Below are 22,579 nucleotides of genomic sequence, written 5' to 3'. Positions count from 1 at the left end.
TTTTAATGATACATAATCTGCCCCATTCACTTCCATTGTAAGAGCCTCACAGTAAAGGAAAGAAGGGACAAGTGGAAATTATTGTTTGTGTGTTATACCACAAATCCTGTCAATTGAGCTTAACTTGTACCGAACCCAGAATATTCATTTAAAGTTCACAGATGGGATAGAGATCCGTCTTTCCTGTGAAGCTCCATGCATAAATCAGAAACAGGACTTACAATATTGCTTTGTTTTTGCTTCTCTGGTAGGGGTTCTTGCTTGTTTCCTTTTCCTTGGCAGGTCTCTCACCCCTGAAGGCCAAAGCAAAGCTTTGTCCAGAACTACAAAGAACCAGTGAGAAACGTAACTGCACAAGTTTCCCCTTCCTTGATCTCGGTTTTTCCTGATCCTTTCATATGGACAGGATGTCACTACTGGAGACAACTCAACTAAATCAACCAATGATGGCTCAGCAAAACACAAATTAAAAGACGGAAACAAACTGTAGGATGAAGCTTTGACTGTCTCATAAACCAAACTCTGACTCACTAAGTCCAAAACATCCCAACAAGTCTGGAAATAAAAAGAGGTTGAAGGAGCAAAGCGGATCATTTCATGTTATGTAACCGTAGCAGTTCTTTTTCTGCCACAAGTCATTGCTTTAATAAAGCCACCCTGGTCTTACGCAATAGTTTAACGGGGCAGGTGACCAGTTTAAAGTCTAGAGCATGCTGCATTGCTCTGGGAACCTTGAGTTGACTCATTTCAGTCAGATTATACTGGGAAAGTCCCACTAACTCATCAACACTGAACCACCAGGTTGTTCTTGAAAACAGCACTGTGGACGTAAGAGAAGATGTTTACAGAGGAAGTGACGGTCCTGGCCTTGTGCAACCTCTGTTATCTCAGACAACACCTTGGAGACAAAAAGACACCGTTCTAGTCAGCATTAGCTGTCATTCTTGTGATTTCTGGTCAAATGCAGTGACGTTTATTAGTAATGTTGTTTGGATTTAGGCAAAGTGTTTCACAATCCCAGAATAGAATCTGCTGAGGTTGTCAATTCTTGCATTTGTTTGTGTGTTCCTCCCTGGAGCATGTATAAACCTATGTAAAAAGTGTGTTTGGAATTGAAATGAGTAGTTTTCAAGGTTGGGTTATGGATAATAATGCCACCTTTGTGTTTCTGATCTCTCTTGTGACTGCAGTTTTGAAAGTGGGAAATTCTGCAAATGAAAACAGATTTCTTTTACATATAAATCTGACAAAACACAGCAAGATCTATTTTTAAAGTCCCCCTGTAGTCAATCAATGTATCCCTTAAAACTCATATTTGATCACAAAAAAATAGCTTGAATGTAACTCTACACCCTTCCCTCATCTCCGCTCACTCACTCCAACTCAGAGATCCACTGGTTGACGATCACACGTTGACCTGATTGGTTACGAGGTAGTTTGTGACGTCAGAAACACCAGCGATTTCAAACTGTGTTTTTGAGACTGTGTTTGATTCACTGCAGTTTTAAAGAAAAAATACTCAGACTTATGAATTTACACATGGTTTGTCTTAAAGCATATTAAAAACACCACATAAACATATTAAACCATTAAAACCTTGATTTTCACCTCAGGGGGACTTTAAATTTAAATTGTTTAATTTTATGCCCACAAACGACGATTTGTTTTAGCCGTCACACGAAACTCCAGGGGCCTCATTTATAAACGTGCATACGCACAGATATGCTCAAATCCACGCCAACGTTCATATTTGTAGTGGCAGAGACGCACTTTTCCTGGTGGCAGAGTTAGAGTACTGCAGGTATTTGGAAATCTAAGCAATTCTTGCCACTCGCCATTCTCAAGTAAAGGATTTGGACTTTAACTGCTGCTTATTTATATGTTAATGACATTAATTAGGCTACGTTTTCAAGGAAGAGATCTGAAGACATTCAGCTGCGCACAATTTCAACAACATTTCCACTTTATAGATTTCACATCCGGAGAAAGGCATTTGCACGTTTTTTTTGTGCGTACACAGATCAAATGCAGAGCGGTTTCTACGCAACATTTTATAAATTAAGCGCCAGATTACTCAATTTCCTATTGAAATAAATGAGTTTTGCTAGACAGATTACGCCAATAACCGCATTTTAAGTGTCATTTACATTTCCTTCCTTTGTGTTCTAGGCGTTCTGTCACTTCCGGCTCATTTCAGTCCGTACACAGAGGGATGCCAGACGGGACTGGAGAGCAGAGAGGATGCGTACGCTGAACTGGAGCTGCGGACACTCGAGCAGGCTTTACTGGCCACATGTGTGGGCAGCATCTCAGAACTGAGTGAGTGTCTTGACTTCCTTCCTGTCTGTCTGCTACGTCTGATACTCTTGCTTTTATCCGTTTCTCTCTCTCTCGTGGTCATTATGAAACATACTGAATCATTTACAACTCAGAAAGGTCACATTTAAGCTATAGCTTATGAGAAGGTAACACGCTGGAATCTTTCAGTGTGGAACTTATTGCAAATGTCACATCCTTAATATCGAATGCAAAAATTGCTTTATACTATACTACAAAACTATATTTGTATTGGATTCAGTGTTAATAGTGCAAAATAATAGTGCATCAAGTAAAATAAACTAAACAAATACATTGAAAAACCAATATATATATATATACTTTTGTTTATTTATATGCATATTATTTTACATACGTATCTAAACATATATAAACAGATTATATATGGGCATATATGTCAAATAATAAAATTACATTATATAAATAAAGTTATATTCAATTATAAAAGTATATAAACAAAAAAAAAGTGTGGTTATTTTCTCTTCCTGTCATAGTGCTTGCATTGACACTCAACAGAGTCAAGATTGTAGCAAGTATCATATAGAGTCACAATTGCTTGGTGTTATCCCTGCAAACACAACATGGAGAAAGAGATAAAGCGGACACTGTTTATCTTTCTGGCCCGATTAGCCTATTATTTTATGCTCTGGATAAACACCACCATGTTGTTCCCAAAGAGCAGGCATGTTTGATTTCTGAACAGAATCTTCTGTGACGGAAATAAAGAAAACACAAACAAAAAGAGGCTGGAAGCCAACTGAAAGTCTTGTGTATCTGTTATTTTTGATAATACCTGTAGGATGTTGTGGCGCGTTAATAGATACTCCTATAAGAATTCGATGAAAATGAATCGCTTCACCAGTCTCTCCTCTGACTTCATGATGCCTGACTCATCTGCACGGAAACGAAGCATGTCTGTCTCAACACGGTTCCCTTGATAAAAGCAACATCTGGTCTGGGGTTTATTGTTTACTCTGGATTTTATACAAGTGGAAAGCTGAACAAATGTAAAGTACAAAGATTACAGTACCTTATTCAGCAGAGTCTGACTGTCGGTTCATTGTGCAGTGTTTCGGTTCCCTCCTTACACAAGTTTACATTTGAAAATGGGATATTTCCCCTGCAGTTGAAGGAGGTCTTTGTTGGCATGGGCTGTCTTTCTCTGAGCTGTGTTACCTGTGTTTACCCATCATGCCACAGGCCCAGAGGTGGTAGGGTTGGCGTCTTTCCGATGGAAGGCACGGATTTCCTCCTGCAAAAGCCCGAACACTTCGCTGCTTGTCTCCCACAGCACAAGGGCACGTTCATGCAGACCAAGCGTTCGGTTGGGCATTAGCAATCGCACACAAACTCTATGAATTCAGTGAGAGCTCTCTTTGTGCACCGCCTGTGAGGTTGGCACCTCCCCACGAGCTCTCGTGTAGGTTTGATCCAGTTGTACCCAGGAGATGCGGCGGACAGTGGGGCATCTGTACGTCTTCAGCTGCCCTGGAACCCTTGACACACATGGGGCATCTACACAACCCAAAATGGTGGATTTGGGCCCATAAAACAAATCTGGGTTTGTGAAAAATTTGCTGTTGTGTGTAGCCCTTTCAGTTGAGATTTGGTGGGGTGGTTGAAAGGGAAGAACCTTAACACCCATACTTCAAGCAAAATCAAAGAACAAACTGATATGACGTAGTTTTAAAGGGGACATATCATGAAAATCTGACATTTTCTGTGTTTTAAGTGCTATAATCGTGTGCATCTAGCAACCCGGAAAACGTGAAAAGTGACAACTCAGTAACTTTGTTTTGGTAAGCCTTTCTCTGCAAGCATGTCAAAAAATAAGCTGATTTCGATCCCTTTCTGACGTAGGAAGGGAATCTTATTATAATATTACCGTCCCTTAATCTGCACGTTCCCACCCACGGCGACCCGCCATTTGGTTTTCGCAAGCGACAACAGTGTAACCAGTTCTAACGTAATGGGAAAGCTTCGAGCAAAGTATGCAAACTGTCCTGTCGTTGGCTGCACAAACTGTGTCAACTTGTGTAAAAGTTAAACATGATGGTACATGCAAGTCGATGAGATGAATCAGTGTGACTCCACAACAACTACATAATGTATCCACTAACCATTCAGAAACGTCCAGGTGCGTCTAAAAGTTCCAACCTCTTCCTGAGTCTCTCCGTAAGGCTGCACTCACTGAGATTTTGGATGAGTGAGATTCGCATGTTTTGTTTTTGTCGGAGTAAAGCTCGTGTAAAGGATCGGCCCTATTCTGAACGGAGGCGGAGCAGCAGTTCATTTGCATTTAAAGGGACACACCAAAAAAAAACTGCGTGTTTTTGCCCACACCCAAAAAGGGGCAAATTTGACAAGCTATAATAAATGATCTGAGGGTTTTTTTGAGCTGAAATTTCACATAAATCTAATTGTCTATTATATCTTGTGAAAGGGGGCATAATATGTCGCCTTTAAACAAAATCAGGGCAAAACTACGTTTATTGAGAGTTGTTTTCCGAAGCTTGAAACAGCTTGCCAAAGCAAACCTTACGGAGAAACACTACCATTGGTCCGTGGTGATGATGTAATAGGTAGGTGTGGCTCTGAGGCTCCGCCCACTTTGACATGGAAATCTTCTCCGGTTCATTTCTTCTGTTCAGTTCGTTGAGATAAGATGCGAGTAGAAACATGAACACACTGGAGAGCTGCTTCAGAGTAGAAATTGAAGTTGCAGTTCTAATTGAAAGTGACACTGCTTTTTATGTGTGATGCTGTAAAGCTGCTTGATTTTAAGCAATCTATTGTATAAAGTGCTATATAAATAAACGTGGCGTCACTTGATTGGAGTGCCGAATTGCAGAGCTCATGCAAACATATCCACATCACTATGATCGAATGCTTTCTTAACTGCTGTTTTCCCACCGCTGTCATTTTTGTTGTGTGTTTGTTGCATTATTGAGAAGAAAGTCCGCGGTCAGTCTGTGTCCGGATGTTCGCTAACAGTATTCCACTGCTTATGTTTTTCAAACTCATTAACGCTAAGCGAACGACAAAATGATCTTTTCTGTGAGTACATCAGGGCCTTTACATTGCAACAACTATGACCACGAGCTTTGAGGATGTTGTGTTTATATCCCCAGTCCAATCGCACTGATCTTCAGGGCAGGCATTAACAGCAAAGCCCCAAACGTCCGGATTGTTTCATAAATTCTCTTAAGACACTTTGTAGGGCCTGGCAGAACACAATAGGGCCCCTATTGCTACACGTTTGGCATCTTTCAGATAATAACAGAGGATTCTTCCTGCTCACAAAGCACTCTGTGGTTTGAAAATGAACCCAAGGGGTGATTACCACAAATGAAGTCTACATGTTCCCACAAAGGGAGTGACCAGCCCACTACTTTGCTTCTCAAGTTAGCGTAGACATGCATTGAATAATATCTGTGTGTCCATATGTAGTTTAGTTAGTAATAGGACTGATTCCTACCACATGTTGAGATTTTTTTTTTTTTATCGGACTCAACAGTAGGATATTCTTATTCAGTGGAACTGTGAGATCCATAAAGGGGAAAAACAGCAGGTGGGCGTTTCATCCGCTGGGAGACGTGTACTATCTCTCTCACATTCACATTCATCATATCCATGAAGGCCAACGTGTGGCTTTTGGTTTCAATAAGTGTCCAAGGACTTGTTAGCTTCTGCTTGAGCTTTGCTGATAATTTGATATCTGGGTCAATGACAAAGAAGAAAAAGGAAAGGAAAAATATTTGTACAGTACTTTTTGTTCATGTTGGTTTTTGTTGGTTTTGAAAAATGTTTTTTTTTTTTATTCTAAAAATCATTTTATCTGTTCTGATTCATTCTTACCCATTATTTTCCAAACATTTTAAATATATATTATTATTAAAACTATTTTTTTTTTCTATTACTAAGGATTTTTTACCACAAAGCCCAGAAAGGTAGTCATTAAAAGACATCATTAAAATAGTCCATGTCACTACAGTGGTTCAACATTAAATGTTATGAAGCGACGAGAATACTTTTTTGTGTGCAAAAAAACAAACAAAAATAAGGACCTCACAATTAAATATTTGACCTTATGCTCACGAAAAAAATGTGATAAATAATAAAAAAAACAAAGGCGAGGTGTATTCAAGTCATTGTAATGTACAAAGTGCATTAAATTAAATGAACCTTTATTAGCCTGCTCTGAAGTGTCTGATTGGTCCATTGTTTGTCGTTGTCATCAGGTGACCTGGTGTCACGGGCCATGCACCACATGCAGCGTCTCAGTTCTGTCCGGCACGGGCTCAGTCCGGCACGGCATGCCCGCCAGCAGCAGCAAGTGTCCTGGTCCCCGGACGCCCTCCACACGCTCTACTACTTCCTCCGATGCCCTCAGATGGAGTCCATGGAGAACCCCAACCTGGATCCACCCAGGATGGCCCTGAGCAAAGAAAGGTGAGCCTCATTATTATTCCCCTCCCATTAATCCAGTCTCCAATTCACACAATGGGTGCTAAACTAATTAACACCCCAAACCCCTAATGGCCCATTGATATGTAAGTAAGCTCTGTGAAATCCAACAGCCTGAAGGTGCTTTAAAGCTGTTAATGATATAGAAATGTGAGGAGCTCCTCAAAACCCTTTTCCAGCCGCTGTTTCCTAAACGTTCGTTATATTTTGTTTTAAGACTGGGTCATTAGCTGTCTGTCTTTCTACAAGGATGTCCTCAGGATATTACCTGCTTGTTACGGGTAAATAAGAAGGTTTATGTTATGCAGGGTTCAGTTACATGTGTACTGTAAATATTAGCTCTTCACTGAGACGCCTGTTTGTAGAATACAACAAATGTTGAGGAAGTGACTTGCCAAGCTAAAAGCTTCTAACAATTTGAGGCAGTCACACGACATTAGCTAGCATTTGGAAAAAGTAGTTAGCTACACTAGCTACAAGCTACTAACAAAAACTAGCTTCACAGAAGCCCTTTAAGTCACTCAATGGGATAAATATTAGCAATGTAGCTACTGTACACAACATGTCAACTATACAACTACACAACACATATCAAAAACATCTGAGTGACTTTTACGCTACTGATAGCATTGCTACTGTTTATATAGCAAAAAAGAAAGCCTAAGCTAATATTCTTTTTGTATTCTTGATGTTTCATCTGTGACATGTAGTTGATTTTGAAAACAAGTGTGTGTTTAAATGCAACACTTTTAGCAAACTTTACCAAATTCAACTAAAAAATTACTTATTTAATTAAAAAATGGGTGACACAGGCACAACAATTTCTGGAAGCTTTATGCCGCATTAAAAAAGAAAGTAAATCCAGTACGTCGTTGATGGGCTGAGACGTTTGTTTCTTTGATGTTTGTTGTTGCACAGTTGTCCACGTGTTGCGATTTGTGTGTATACGTATGTTTGCAATTATCAGGTTGTATGTTTTTTAAGTAAAGGGCAAATCTTGATATTGGCTACAGCTGGATCACTTATGTAAGACCTTCAACTAACAAACTTAAGTGGAAAACAACAATGGAGCCTTACTGCCAACTCCAGGACCCCAATCATGAATCTTCCTTAATGCTTGTGCCAGAAAAGATTGCTGTGTGTTCGGTAGAAAGGCAAAATGGGATACAGGTGGTGCTTCACTCCTGGCAGTCATTACGGTAAAGGGCTCAACCATTATTTAAGGTCTCCTCTCTGCGCCTTCTATTGAAAAGTCTTTAAAACCTTTGCTTGAAATGAAACCACAATGGCACACAGGCGTACTGTGTGGTCCTAACAGGGGCCTGTAAACCGAGAGGGGGCGTTGCAGATCCAGTGAAGTCTGGATCTGTGAGCTAGAGGTTTGTAATAGGAAGTGTTGATTTATGGTGGCTGAGGACTGGCTCTTATGGGGTGGGTGGAGAGAGAGGGAGGAAAGGGTCAGAAAGGTGAATGGGATTGCTGGGGTGTAAGTGGTCGCACATTAAGGAGTCATTGTAAGATGAGAGGGGTGGAAGGTACGCTGACCCCAAATCAGGACAGAGAAGACAAGACATATCCGTACCAGCTAATTGGAGTATAGAAGTACCATCACCAATGAGTACTAAGATGACGTTTCTAAAATGAAGTTTAAACTACAGTGTGCATAATTATTATGCAAGTTGATATTTTGATCTTTTTTTTTTCCAAGCACATTTTAGCAATTCCAAACCACCCTTGCCCTTGCACACTGAGTCCGAAATTTTCGCACGTTAAAAAATAAATACGACCTCACGTTATGTCAATCACGCTTGCACACTGCCTCTGAAACTTTCGTCCGTCATAAAAAAAATCGGATCGGGTTCGATTTTCTGCGTTTTTCGATTCCGTAGCAAGAAGTTTGAATGGTGCTTGGACAATTCAGAGCCACCAAATCACGAATACGAAAAAACGCATACGAAAATTTCTAACTCAGTGTGCAAGGGCCTTAAATGTTAATAACTACTATTAATTTTGTATTTGATCATTTATACGTGATATATAATTGTTGAGGAAGGCTGGAAGGGAAAAATCCTTATATTCACGTGTGCATAATTATTAAGCAAGTTTTCTTTTACAGGTAAAATGGGCCAAAAAAAAGAGATTTAATTCGCATTGAAAAGTAAAAAATTACTGCTCATGAGAAGGATGCAATATTAATGCAATATTAGAAATTGCAAAATTAAGACATGACCAATGGACAGCAAAACGCTCATTGGTTCAGCAGGGTCATACAAAAACAAGCCAAGAAGAAAAGGCACGTTAACTGAAAAAAACAACAACAAAAAAAAACCACTTGGAATTGAGGTGGAGAATTAGGTGTGAAAGCATCAGGAACCCTTTAGTCTCCGGTGCCTTTTCCCAGAACTGCAGTGGAGTCTCCAGTAGGGTTGGGTATCGTTTGGGTTTTATCCGATTCCAGTACCTACTCGGTATTTTTTAAACGGTTCCGGTGCTTAAACGGTTCTTAAATCGGTACTTAAGAAAATGAAACCGCACACACTTTATCAAAAAATAATACCCTTTAATTTACAGGGCCAAACTGGACACAATATTAACTTAAATCTTTAAACAATATAAATACAAGTAACATATGGTAATAATAAAACCAATATAAAATAAAAATTCATATATACATAATATCAAATGAAACAATATTGTATCAAACAATGTAATAATACTGGAGATTAATAGAGATTACTAGCAGGCAGAGCTGCCAACTCTCACGCATTGACCGTGAGACTCACGCAAATGACCCTTTTCACACAGAAAAATCGCGGACAAAGAGGACACCGACAGACAAGACAGAGAAGGTTACTTTTGATATGTAACAAATCCACAGCTGTCAGATTCTGTCAATATTTTTACGAGATTCACACAATAAATAACGTTTTGGCTCTTTGAAATGTGACAGATCGCTGTAGCGCGTCAGTTCAAACGGCACGTGATACAGCAGCCTACAAATCCACTGCTTCTAAGCTACGCAGCGTTGAGTGAACCTATGAAAGAGAACATCTCTGGTTGGTGTAACATATCTCTCAATAGGGAACGGGACGCAGCCAAGCTCCTTGCGCTGCCGACCAGCTTCCTTTTTCGGCAGAGAAATCTGAGGAGCAGATGGCGCGCGCGCGACAGCATAGTATGACGACGTAAGTGCGTCGATGCGGCGCCATCAGCCAATGAATTGGCTTGATTCTATATGGGATTCAGACTATCGGCACACCCAGAGGGCGTTCTGACACGTAATTTTACACGTGAAATGCAGCCAAACCTTGCGAGAAAGAGCGCGCATGCGAGACAGAAGAAACTGTGCTCCAAACTGTGTAGCACACGCACGGCGGAGAGAGAGAGAGAGCGAGAGACCTTGTGTGTGTGTGTGTGTGCGCCTAATGAAGTTATAGGCACCGAAATCAGGCACCGAAATTTTCTTTCTTATTCGGTCTGGTTACTACCGTTTACGTCGGAACCGGTTCCCTATTGGCACCGAGTTTCGGTACCCAACCCTAGTCTCCAGAAGGTGTCAGGATCTCAGAGACTTCGCTATTGTAAAGACTCCTGAAATATGACCCACAATTAATAAGAATCACAAGCTGAAGTGTTTCACTTCATAGGGATCAATGGCATTGAACAGTGCTGACTTGTAGGAAATCCCTTCAAACGTTGAAAGGACACTACGACAAAGTATTATCTTCTGACAACTGATGGCAAACCGAGAAAACGGGGTTTTTTGACTAAAGAAGGACAGACGTAGGTTGTGTGTGTGTGTGTGTCTGTGTGTGTGTGTGTGTGTGTGTGTGTGCGCGCGTGTGCGCGTGTGTGTGTGTGTGTGTGTGTGTGTGTGTGGAGGATCCCTTGGTTGGTGGAAGCCGACATCCTATCCACTAAACAAAAGGCGTACATCAATAGACAAGGTATGAATGAGCATGTATTTTGCCTGAAAACAGGGATTGATGATTTTAAGCACGAGTCTTGTAAACTGTACTCAGTCTTCTTAGACTTTAGAGATGCATTCGGAACTTTATCTCACAATGTCATGTTCAGATCACTGGAGGAAATACAGCTACCTAAACCGTTCATTGACATAGTAAAGGATGTATATAAAGGCTCCTTTATTGAAGTAATCTGTGGAGAACAGCTCACCCAGCCAACACCACTCCAGATAGGCATTAAAACGGGCTGCCCTTGGAGTGCAATTCATTTTATAATTGCCATCAACCAATGGATAAAGTGGATGTGTCAATGTGCCCCTCCTGGTGTGGTATCGCCTATCCCAGTTCAGGGCTATGCAGATGATGTCCAGATTGCCTCCAGAGAGGAAAGCGTCATTAAGAACATGCTGGCCAGGACAGACTCTTTTCTGAAGTGGTCAGGCATGGAGATCAACGACACTAAATGTGCTGTTCTGTACGAGAGGAGAAGCGGAGGGAACAGGTGGTACCGTTCAAAAACTGATAAATGCCCAGTGTTTACAGTAGCAACAAAACCTGTACGTGTATATTCTCTTCATGAGACATACACTTATCTTGGACATAAAATTAACATAGCAGGAGAATGGAAGGAGCAAGTAAGCAAAATTTTGTCAGAATTTACATCTAGGCTGGATTTGATTGACAAATGCCCTCTGCCACTGACTATGAAGCTAGAGGCTATTAGACAGGTGGCACTGTCTAAAGTACAACATCTATTCTCCAACGTTCATATCCAACAGAAAGTGCTGAGTAAAATGAATAACAAGACAGTGAGCTTAGTACGAAAATGGTTTGAACTGAACACGCATAGTACCCGTGATATTATTTTTCACCCCCAATGGGAAGGAGGGTTGGGGGTACCAAACATGATCTGGATTTATACCAGCATGCGTATTTCCCATCTTCTGAACATGCTGAATAATGACGACAAGGAAGTGAGAGAGCTGGCCCGATCCTCCCTGTTCCTGGACCTCCGGAGACGCAAGGTGCCGCTGGCCAGAGAGTCAGAGACACACTTCCTTGGCTTTAAGAGAAAATCCAGCGGGAAACTTGACACCCATTCTGCCGGCTTTGGCGTCTGGTCAGACTGGCCGGACCTGAACGACCTCTGTGTCCGCACTGGAGTATCACTGGAGTGGGTGCGGTCTGACTCTGGGACTGTGAGGGTCTCCGAGGACATCATCACTGACCCCCTGACCTCTGTCAGGGCCACAGCCACATACGGGGGTCACAGCTACACCCTAACATCCACAGGGGCCCGGACGACTCTCCTGGACCTACACCAACACCAGCAGAAACAACACTGGACAGGCCTGAACCTTCAGGGGAAACTTGCGTGTCTCTCCTCCGCTGATCACTCTGTTTCTCACTCTTTTTTTAAGAATACTGCACTCAGCGAGGAGATTATCATTTTTACGGTAAAAGCCAGACTACAAGTTCTTCCAACCAGACTCAATCTTTCTATCTGGTTTCCTACAACTCAGGTACCTCACTGCTTGCATCACACTACAGAACAGATCACTGAAACACTGCCACACATCTTAAACGGCTGCCATGCCTATAAAGGAATGTACATCGCACGCCACGACAGAATAGTGGATCTTATAGTGAAGGACATATCAAGCTTTTTCTCATCTGCTGTAAAAATGTACAAACATTCGTGTGTAAAATCATCTATGTTTCAGAAGTGTAATAGCTCTGAAACCTTTTCTCATGTGCTTGCAAATACACCAGATATTGTTGTGATTAATGAGGAGATCAGTGAGGTGTTCGTTGTGGAGGTTGCATGTACATTTGACTCTAGTATGGAAGAAGCTTTTATGACTAAGATGATTAAATATCAACCACTCCTAAACGTCATCTCAGAGTTAGGTTATCAGAGCCGACTTCTTGTGCTCATATTTGGCAGCTTAGGACACACACACAGGCTGGTTGTAAGGGGGCTTCAACAACTAGGGATGCCCAAAAAGAGGGCTAAACGGCTAGCAAAGTACTGCGCTCTGTCTGCTCTTATAGGCAGCCGTCATATCTGGCGGAGACGGTGCTACTTGTATCCATAACAACTGAGTGATGCAAAATACTGTGAAGATCTGCTGTATGCCACTGGTCCTTGATTATGTGCATGCATTTGACTGCATCTATAGTATTTGTGTCCCTGTAAATCATTTCTTTTAAGTGGACTTAAATAAATAGTTAAAATGTGTGTGTGTGTGTGTGTGTGTGTGTGTGGAGGATCTGCCTGAGCCCTGTCTCCTCCTCAGACACAGCTAGAAGCATAGAGTTTTCATATTTTTTTCATTTGATCATTTCTTATCTCACCTTGTGAAACAAGAGAGCCAGACAAAAAAAAAAAAAAAAAAAATCATGTTTGCTGTTAGTCTGACAAATTCTCACAAGTATTATACACAGTTTTGGGTAGATTGCTTACCAATTGGAGTGAATACAAATTACATGATGACAACTGCATAATCTATTACATTACACATTCTAGGGAATATAATCTGATTACTTTTAGATTACTTTTGAACCGGATAGTCTTGTTACTATAGTAATGTGAAAAAAATATAAAGAGAAAAAATATATATTTTCAAATTAAACAGGATTTCCCACACTGGGGTTTGTGCAGGAACATCTGGGGGTTCGTAAGTTGATGAAAAGCTAATAATTAATTATTACACCATAAAAATAAAAAAAATAAAAAAGGAAGAAAAAAAACTGGCATTTTGTGAATATTATGTAATCATGTAATCAATAAAATGTAACTTTAGTCTGTTTATTTATATATATATATAATAATATATTTATTATCTGACCTATACTGAAAGAAGTGAGCCAGACAAACAAAACAAATAAAAAATCATGCTGGTACCTGTCAAACATATCTTGATAATGTATTATAAAATCACTGCACTATAAAATCGTCCTCTTGGTGCAAGGTGTTGATTGGTCTACCCATAATATCTATATCTCCCCCAGCAGTGAGGAAACGATAAGCAATAATTAAAGGCAGCAACTTCAAATGACCGGTAGAGCGCCAATTAACCATAACATGTTGTTATTCCTTCAAGCGAGGCCTCATTCAGAATCAGCCGATGTATAAAAGACTCTTTATCAAAATCTCAATGGTGGGCTACAGTATACAGTATACTATTTACACATGATTTTTGAATTCAAACAAATATAGGAAATAACGCTCCCATTTAAAGTGATGCTGGGATTAATCATCATCCGCTGCCAAAACCGCTAGAAATTCCTGGCTTGAAAACCACAGCGTTTAATATGCAGTGGCCATGAGTTGCCTGCCAGACGCTAGTGTTTGTGTATGACTCAGAGAAATGCTTCAGCGTTATATACGTTTAAAGCGAGGGGAACAGCCGTGTGGTCTCAGTAGTGAACTCTTAAATCACTGTTACATCTCTGCTGTAATCTAGTCACGTTAGAGGCCTTGACACATGTGTAAATGTCTGTGTGTGCTAGTCCGCCAAATTAGCCCAAAGCGCTATAAGGTTTCCACAAGCCCTGATTAGCCGAGCTTTGATGTAGGCTGAAACTGAGCTCGGGTTTCGGGTCGAAGGCCACGGGTTGAACTTGAGCCCTTGATTCAGAAGCACGGGTCATTGTTGAAAGCGTGACCCAAGGGCCAAACTGAACAAGAGATGAAGGGAGGCACAACGACTTTTGCTTTTCACTAGCATAGCGCTCTGACAACAGAACAAAGCAGAGTTGTAAAATTGTCGAAGAGCTTAAATTTCATGCTGGTTTTGTTTTCCGTTCAAGAGCAGGTTAGAGGAGTGGACTACGCATCAGTAAGTTTAAGTCCGTGTGTGTTCGTCCCTGAGCGTGTGGCCGGTAGTTGTAGCCTAGCTTGCTAACAGAGTTATAATAATCATCTTTTGTTTGTTGGTCGAAAAGCTGTGAGGACTCAATAATTCTATTTAGCAATGGAAAAGTGTGTATCAAGTGTGTATTTAGATTTGAGTGTTGTACTTAAAGCTTTTAATGCTGCAGCAGCCAGAAGCACCAAGCCCATCAAACGAATGGTTCCTCTCAGATTTTTTTGGGGGGGGGGGAAAGAGAGAAAAGAGTGGATTTTAAAATGCAACTTGAAAAAAAAAAAAAAAAAAAAAAAAAATATACCCCTTTTTTTAACCCTGGTGCCCCATGAAAAAAAAAAAAACTTTAAAAAATGGTATCTTTGATAATTATGCTTTTTTTTTCCAATTAAAAAATATAAAAATATAAAGCAATGCTCTTGGTGGTTGCTTCCTATCCAATACACATTTAGATAGTTCCCCATCAACTTCTCCTGTCGCAGACTTATTTAGTGTACTGACTGATATCTTTTTCCACACAAACACACACACACTTACAGATATAGAATCAAATCCTTGTAGGCTCTCACAGATATCAAGTCCCCGACACATCCACCCCCTCTTTAGAGCGACCAAAGTAAACACACTTAACTGGCTGCAATCTATTCGTCTTGACAGTGGTTTTAAGAGCTTTGCCACTTGGAAAATTCCCTTGATCAATACAGTAGGCTACTAAAATGCTCTTCTAAACTATTTTAGGGAAAGTATGTGGTTATTAAGTGTGTTTCTTTTCGCCTCTTCCCTCACTTTCCCATGAAGATCTTTCCTTGGATTAAGGTTGAGCTGTTTTACAACCACAAGTCAAACAAATGTTACTTAACCTCATCTGTTTTTCTGTCTGTAGACGTCACACAGCTCGTTGCATGCAATACACTGCTTTTTTTGTTCAGACAGGCGGATACAATCTGATCTTTGGCATGTCCTGCCCAAATCTGTTGTTTGTAGCAGTTTTCTCCTCCAATTATCACTACAGCAACCAATGTAAATATAAAAAGCTGGAAATATTATATATTTAAGTACGTAAATACAAATATTTGACCAACAAATTGCAACTATACTGCCATGTTGACCATTTTAACGCATGTCTCGCGAGGTACAAACCTCAGTACTCAAGGGGGCGATAGAGTTCCCTTCAAAATGTTTACGTCATTTCGCCAGACATGTTATTTTTCAAGATGCTAGCTATAAACATGTCAACTTTAACCCTGTAGAGGTTATGGTTTTAGCACCCAATGTGGCAATACTGAGAACGGCATGCGAACTGAACAAACATCTGATTTATTCCCCTGCAAAACAACTGACAAAAAACAAATATTTGATTCGGTGTCTTTTTGTATCTTCCCTCAATGTTTAAATTTAGCCTCTCTAAATGTAGCTTTGTCTTCAGATGTTTCACACTTGAAAGCTGACTTTAGAATTGTAATTGTCTTTTCTTTTGAACCAAAATGGCTCCCATCAAGTTGTCATCTGCAAAGTTGATGTGTTTGTTGTGGTTGAGCGCGTCTGTAGGTCTCAGGGGATCGGTTTCTCTGTTGCGCATATCTTGTGTGTTTAATGAGCTTCACGCTCCTCTCGGTACGTCTCATTTGCATGTCTTGCAGGCTGACAGACTCTCGGTGGGACGACTTTTTTTTTTTTTTTTTTTACGTCATTGTGTTCCTGCTGTGCATCGAGCGCTCTGGGGACAAACTTTCACATTGGTATCTTCTCTGAATCCGATGTACGGCTGCGGAGACGTTACCAAACACCAGCTGGAGGTTCCTCAGATTCTAGGCTTTACTTAGAAAAAGATTAGATTAGGATTTGGGCCGGGGATGCTGGACCTGTATCAGTGCCTGGTGATGATACTGCATGGTTCAGGCTGACTTGGATGCTAAATAAAACTGATGGTGGGACACAGTACGGGCTGTACTGGGGGTCCTAGGTGTGAGTGCGCACATTTAGGGTTTTTCACTTCAGTCCTCTTTAAAAGTCCCTCTGTAGTCAATCATTTTATCCCTTAAAACTCATCTTTGATCACCAAAATTGCATATTTAAATGATTCCCCCCAAAAAAGTCTTCTGAGTCTCAACCTTTGAAAATGAAGACTGAAGAATGATATTGATCTGGGTCCAGTAAACAGCCCATATCTGTCCTCATGTGAAGTTTTTAGAAGAAGCTCACACACACATACACACAACACGTTCATGTCTGCAGGGAGTGGCAATGAGCTGAAAACAAGAGGACTTCAGCAGCTGCATCTCATTCTCAGCGTCAGTTCTCTGATATGACAGGCTGATGAAAGACACGGGCCGTCTCGCTGACAGAAGAGCGTTCTCATTGCACAAGCCCTTCTTTAGAAACACTAGCAGATTTACTGCGCTGTGGCCCAACTTGTTTTACACAACTGACTTTACACACACACACACACGCACGCATGCACACATACGCACACACACACACAGGCATGTACAAACGAGGACATACTATAGACATAATTATATATATATAAAACAATATCATATATTACAACAGATTTATTCTAATCCACAACCTAATGCTAAAAGAAAACTTTTTACATTTTTAGAATTCATTTTTCATTCTTTAATGTTTCCTCTCTGAGGGTGTCCCAACGTGAGGTTTTGTCAGATTTAGTTCACTTTTGAGGACAAATCTGGATTTTTTTTTTTTTTCAATTAAGGGGAATTTTTACTATTTTATATTTAAAAAAAATAAAACACATTTTAAATTCCAGATCTGAAATGAATTAATGTCCGTCTATCATCAAGAGCAAACAAAAGACCATTTTAGTTGCTTACAACTCGGGCTGCACCATTTTGGAAAAAACTCACATTGCAATATTTTTTTTTCCTGCGATATGAAAACAGTTTCACCAGATTAATAGTTCTATGTGAAAAGAATGAATCCTTGAATGATTGAGGTGATTTCAAAAGGGGAGTGAATCTGCATAGAAAATAATAAATACATTATTTACATAGATAAATACAATACAACAAAGATACGGATTAAATAAACAGTGCTTTATGTTTTTCAGGTAAGTCTTCACAGTATTCAGCTAAGGAAATGTAATAGAATGTAAAATAACACTGCATAATCTTCACTGGATAACTTTAATTTAATTAATCTTTGTTAAAGCTAAAAAAGTGATTTTCGCTTTCTATTTTAGTTTGATTAACATTGACAACATTCAGCAGCAGGTTTATTAGGCTACTGTCACTTTAAGACCGAATGCACTGATCCAATATAATTATACGCATCAATTATCTCTCAATTGTGTACGTTGACATACTGTAAGCCATACGTGACTGTGTTTACGAGAATACTCACCGAGACGGGCATTTTGACATAATTTTGCTTGTGTGTGTGTGTGTGTCCGTTCAAGCACAAGATAACTGAATTCGATGCTGTGTGTGAATGCGCACAGAAAACAGCATGTGAGTTCGGAATCGAGTTCTTTCGCATCATCTTGCGCTCAAATGGCTTAAAATCGCTTGAATGTTTAAACCGACAGGACCTAAAATGTGCAAATGATCAACTTTCACTCTATGATGGTTAAACACGTTGCAATTAAAGGTGAACTAAGTAACTTTTTTACCTTAACCGAACAGCTTTGGAGTCATTGTAATGTTTATATTACTGATTTCGGGTTGAATGGTGGTCGTCTCGCACCCCCCTGGTGCCTGTGAGCCGCAAAACCACCCTTGCAACTTTGGTAACTCAGTGTTAGGAAGTATCGTGTGATATCAGGTCTCGCGAGGTAACGAATTGCTTTACGGCAAAAAACAGATCTGATAAAATTCTGATAAAATGCGCATCAAACAGAAATAACCCGGCGCCGTATACATGTGGTGTTCGAGGCGCACATACAATACAGACTGCCGACAGTTAAACAGGGCGTGCGCAGCTCTTAAAGGGGCCATACCTTATTTCCACTCTTTACAGCGTCCATGGTCCACCAACAGGTACCAGTGTACAGGGGGAGGGGATCCGGCCGTGAGTGTGAGCCATCTCTGCGTGAGTGCTATTCACGACAGTACAAGTACTCCACAGTGACTCTGAATTCCTACTTAGTGCTGCTTTAATCCGAGAATCATGCCTTTTTCCGAACGGATCGCGTATCAACTCTGTTGTTATTAATATTGCAACCAATTTTCAACCTAAGTCTTGGAAACAAACTTAAGTACTTTGTTTTTTCCTGCATTCCCCAGGCCGTTCCTCCTCCTCCCCCCGCTGATGGAGTGGATGCGTGTGGCCATCGTTCATGCCGAGCATCGCCGCAGCTTATTGGTGGACAGCGATGATGTCAGACAGACAGCACGGCTCCTCCTGCCTGGGTTAGACTGCGAGCCCAGACTGCTAAAGTAAGACTTTCATATCATAAAACATCCTGACTGACAATGAGTGAAGAATCCTAGACTCGCATGGAGGAACATCAGCTTAATCTACAGACCAGAATAACAGAGGGACACACACAGAGAGGGTGGGCTCTTTTGATAATCAGCTAAACCACACCATAGCCCTGAACACCTTAGCAACCATAGACTAACACCCTAGCAACATTCAGAATACCTTAGATACTGTAAAGCAAGGGGCATCAAATGTCATGCTGATTTTAAAGGTGCTTTGTCAAGTTCTCCAGTTGTGGTGACGTTGTTTTCCAAGTATATCTTTTTATTGCATTTAACAAATGTTTTTATCACAACCTTGTTAGACTAATTAAATCTGTTTTAAAATGTCAACAGACTTTTAAACACTGAAAAAAAAACACAGTCAGGCACTTAAAGTGTCGCAGAGCTGAAGGTATCAGACATGATCTCATGCTGACTCCTTATATGTGACTCGACTGTATTAACACATTGGCAGAGCTGCTGCAAAGCCTCAGATTTGATCTGATCCTCATGCTGATGTCAAGGCGTATTCTTAATGATTTGAAAACACTTGAGGAAAATACAGCACTCCACCCATGAAAGCATGTGATGACCAACACTATCCATTTCCCCACTCACTCACTCTCTCGTCCACTCACTCACTCTCTCGTCCACTCACTCACTCTCTCACTCATCCACTCACTCACTCTCTCATCCACTCACTCACTCACTCACTCTCTCATCCACTCACTCTCTCACTCTCTCATCCACTCACTCACTCACTCTATCATCCACTCACTCACTCTATCATCCCCTCACTCACTCTCTCATCCCCTCACTCACTCTCATCCCCTCACTCACTCTCTCATCCCCTCACTCTCTCATCCCCTCACTCACTCACTCTCTCATCCCCTCACTCACTCATCCCCTCACTCACTCTCTCATCCCCTCACTCACTCTCTCATCCACTCACTCACTCACTCTCTCATCCCCTCACTCACTCTCTCATCCACTCACTCACTCTCTCATCCCCTCACTCACTCATCCCCTCACTCACTCTCTCATCCCCTCACTCACTCTCTCATCCACTCACTCACTCACTCTCTCATCCCCTCACTCACTCTCTCATCCACTCACTCACTCTCTCATCCCCTCACTCACTCACTCTCTCATCCCCTCACTCACTCTCTCATCCCCTCACTCACTCTCTCATCCCCTCACTCACTCTCATCCCCTCACTCACTCTCTCATCCACTCACTCTCTCATCCACTCACTCACTCATTCATCCCCTCACTCACTCACTCTCTCATCCCCTCACTCACTCTCTCATCCACTCACTCACTCACTCTCTCATCCACTCACTCACTCACTCACTCATCCCCTCACTCACTCACTCTCTCATCCACTCACTCTCTCATCCCCTCACTCACTCTCATCCACTCACTCACTCTCTCTCATCCCCTCACTCACTCACTCTCTCATCCCCTCACTCACTCTCTCATCCCCTCACTCACTCTCTCATCCCCTCACTCACTCTCTCATCCCCTCACTCACTCACTCTCTCATCCCCTCACTCACTCTCTCATCCCCTCACTCACTCACTCTCTCATCCCCTCACTCACTCACTCTCTCATCCCCTCACTCACTCTCTCATCCCCTCACTCACTCTCATATCCACTCCCTCACTCTCTCTCATCCCCTCACTCACTCACTCTCTCATCCCCTCACTCACTCTCATATCCACTCCCTCACTCTCTCTCATCCCCTCACTCACTCTCTCTCATCCCCTCACTCACTCACTCTCTCATCCCCTCACTCACTCTCTCATCCCCTCACTCACTCTCTCATCCCCTCACTCACTCACTCTCTCATCCCCTCACTCACTCTCATATCCACTCCCTCACTCACTCTCATATCCACTCCCTCATTCTCTCTCATCCCCTCACTCATCCATTCCACCCACTCATTCATTTTACTCACCCACACTCACTCATTAATTTCACTCACTCACTCACTGTCCTCCTCCTCGTTTCTGTGTGTTTTCTAACTCTTCTTCTGTCTTGTGTAGGCCGGAGTGCTGTTTCAGTTCCTTCAGGCGTCTGGATGCCAGAGCGGCCACAGATAAGTTCCAGCTGGACCTGGGCTTCCGCATGCTCAACTGTGGCCGCACTGATCTGATCGGCCAGGCCATCGAGCTGCTGGGCCCAGATGGTGTCAACAGCATGGACGACCAGGTACCGTAAGATCAGAACACCACCTGTCAGCAACTGAGACCTAACTATATATCATTCTGTTACACGGATATGATGTTGTGGCTCGAGATGTCCAACTCTGCTCTCTCTGCACCTGTGCAGGGTATGACCCCGCTGATGTACGCCTGCTCAGCTGGAGACGAAGCTTTAGTCCAGATGCTGATTGACGCTGGAGCCAATCTGGATGTGGCGGTATGTACCACCAGTTGCTATATTAGTCTGTCACTATTTTTGGATGTTAAGGCCTGTTTATACCAAGTTAAATGGGATTAAATGTCAATAAAATATTTACCAAAAAATGTAATTTTTCGCCACTAGAGATTTTTCAAGAGATTAACCAAGTCTATGGACAAAAACAATATGCGTTTTTAAATTTTAAAATATTTTAATCTTTCAAAAATGTTAACCTGATAACCTGTTGTGATGTAGAAATCTGTTTCTAAAAACACTAGAAAAAATATACATAAATCTATAAAAAATTAATATATAATAAAAAAAAAATTGAATTAATTGTTTTGCATTCAACCAAAAATTCTCAAAAAAAAATAATAATTGGACAAGGCAGTGGAACAATTCATAATAATAATAATTTAAAAAAAGCTAGCCTATAATTGATAATTTGTCAGATTGTTTTTTATTGTAATGTTGTAAAAAAAATTTGTGAAGAAATGGAAAACATCCCTGTATGAAAGCTGACAGTGTTTTTGTGCTCAGGTACCCGTTTGCTCTCCCAAACACCCTTCAGTCTACCCAGACAGCCGCCACTGGGTGGCGCTCACGTTCGCTGTGTTACATGGACATATATCAGTAGTTCAGGTAAAGAGATGCTTGTTTTTGCCTAAACCAGTCAAGCACAAACCCCACAGCTGATTCTAAACATTTCATTGGTCATCCTAGTCACAACACTGAAACAAATACTAACCCTAACCCTAGTGTAGCACTGTCGCGAATAGATCCATCCATATTTCAGACTGAATCCACAAAGTCTTCTTTACAAGTAAAATTTCATTGGTCACATGATCGAGTTGTTTGGCTTCGGGCCAGGGTTTGCACTTACCTAGTGTGGGAAAACATCATTGTTTAACTTCTTTCTTTCTTTGCACAATTGGTTCTGAACCATGAAGATACGATACTACTGACATCCATGTATGTCTTACAAAGAAGTATACTTCGTTAATTGAATATTTTCCAAGTATACTTTATTTAGCTGGTATAGTCAACTAAAATCAATGTACTAGTAATATACTATTTCAATACTTATTTGAAATAAACTGGCCCA

General features: G+C 41.1%; 1 protein-coding gene across 1 annotated transcript in view; it reads left to right on the top strand.

Annotated features, from left to right (window-relative positions):
* Positions 1-22,579, top strand: part of abtb2b (ankyrin repeat and BTB (POZ) domain containing 2b) — a 57,030-nt gene that overhangs the window by 28,093 nt on the left and 6,358 nt on the right. The window contains exons 2-7 of the mRNA XM_056252081.1: positions 2,170-2,319; positions 6,579-6,789; positions 18,889-19,041; positions 21,117-21,282; positions 21,403-21,492; positions 22,015-22,116. Coding sequence (XP_056108056.1) covers positions 2,170-2,319; positions 6,579-6,789; positions 18,889-19,041; positions 21,117-21,282; positions 21,403-21,492; positions 22,015-22,116 — 872 coding nt within the window. The remainder of the gene's footprint in view (positions 1-2,169; positions 2,320-6,578; positions 6,790-18,888; positions 19,042-21,116; positions 21,283-21,402; positions 21,493-22,014; positions 22,117-22,579) is intronic.

This window comes from Rhinichthys klamathensis, unplaced genomic scaffold, assembly GCF_029890125.1.
Source record: "Rhinichthys klamathensis goyatoka isolate OS25496 unplaced genomic scaffold, OSU_Roscu_1.1 h1tg000092l_1, whole genome shotgun sequence".
Classification (NCBI taxonomy): Eukaryota; Metazoa; Chordata; class Actinopteri; order Cypriniformes; family Leuciscidae; genus Rhinichthys; species Rhinichthys klamathensis.
This window is presented reverse-complemented; position numbering and strand designations above follow the sequence as displayed.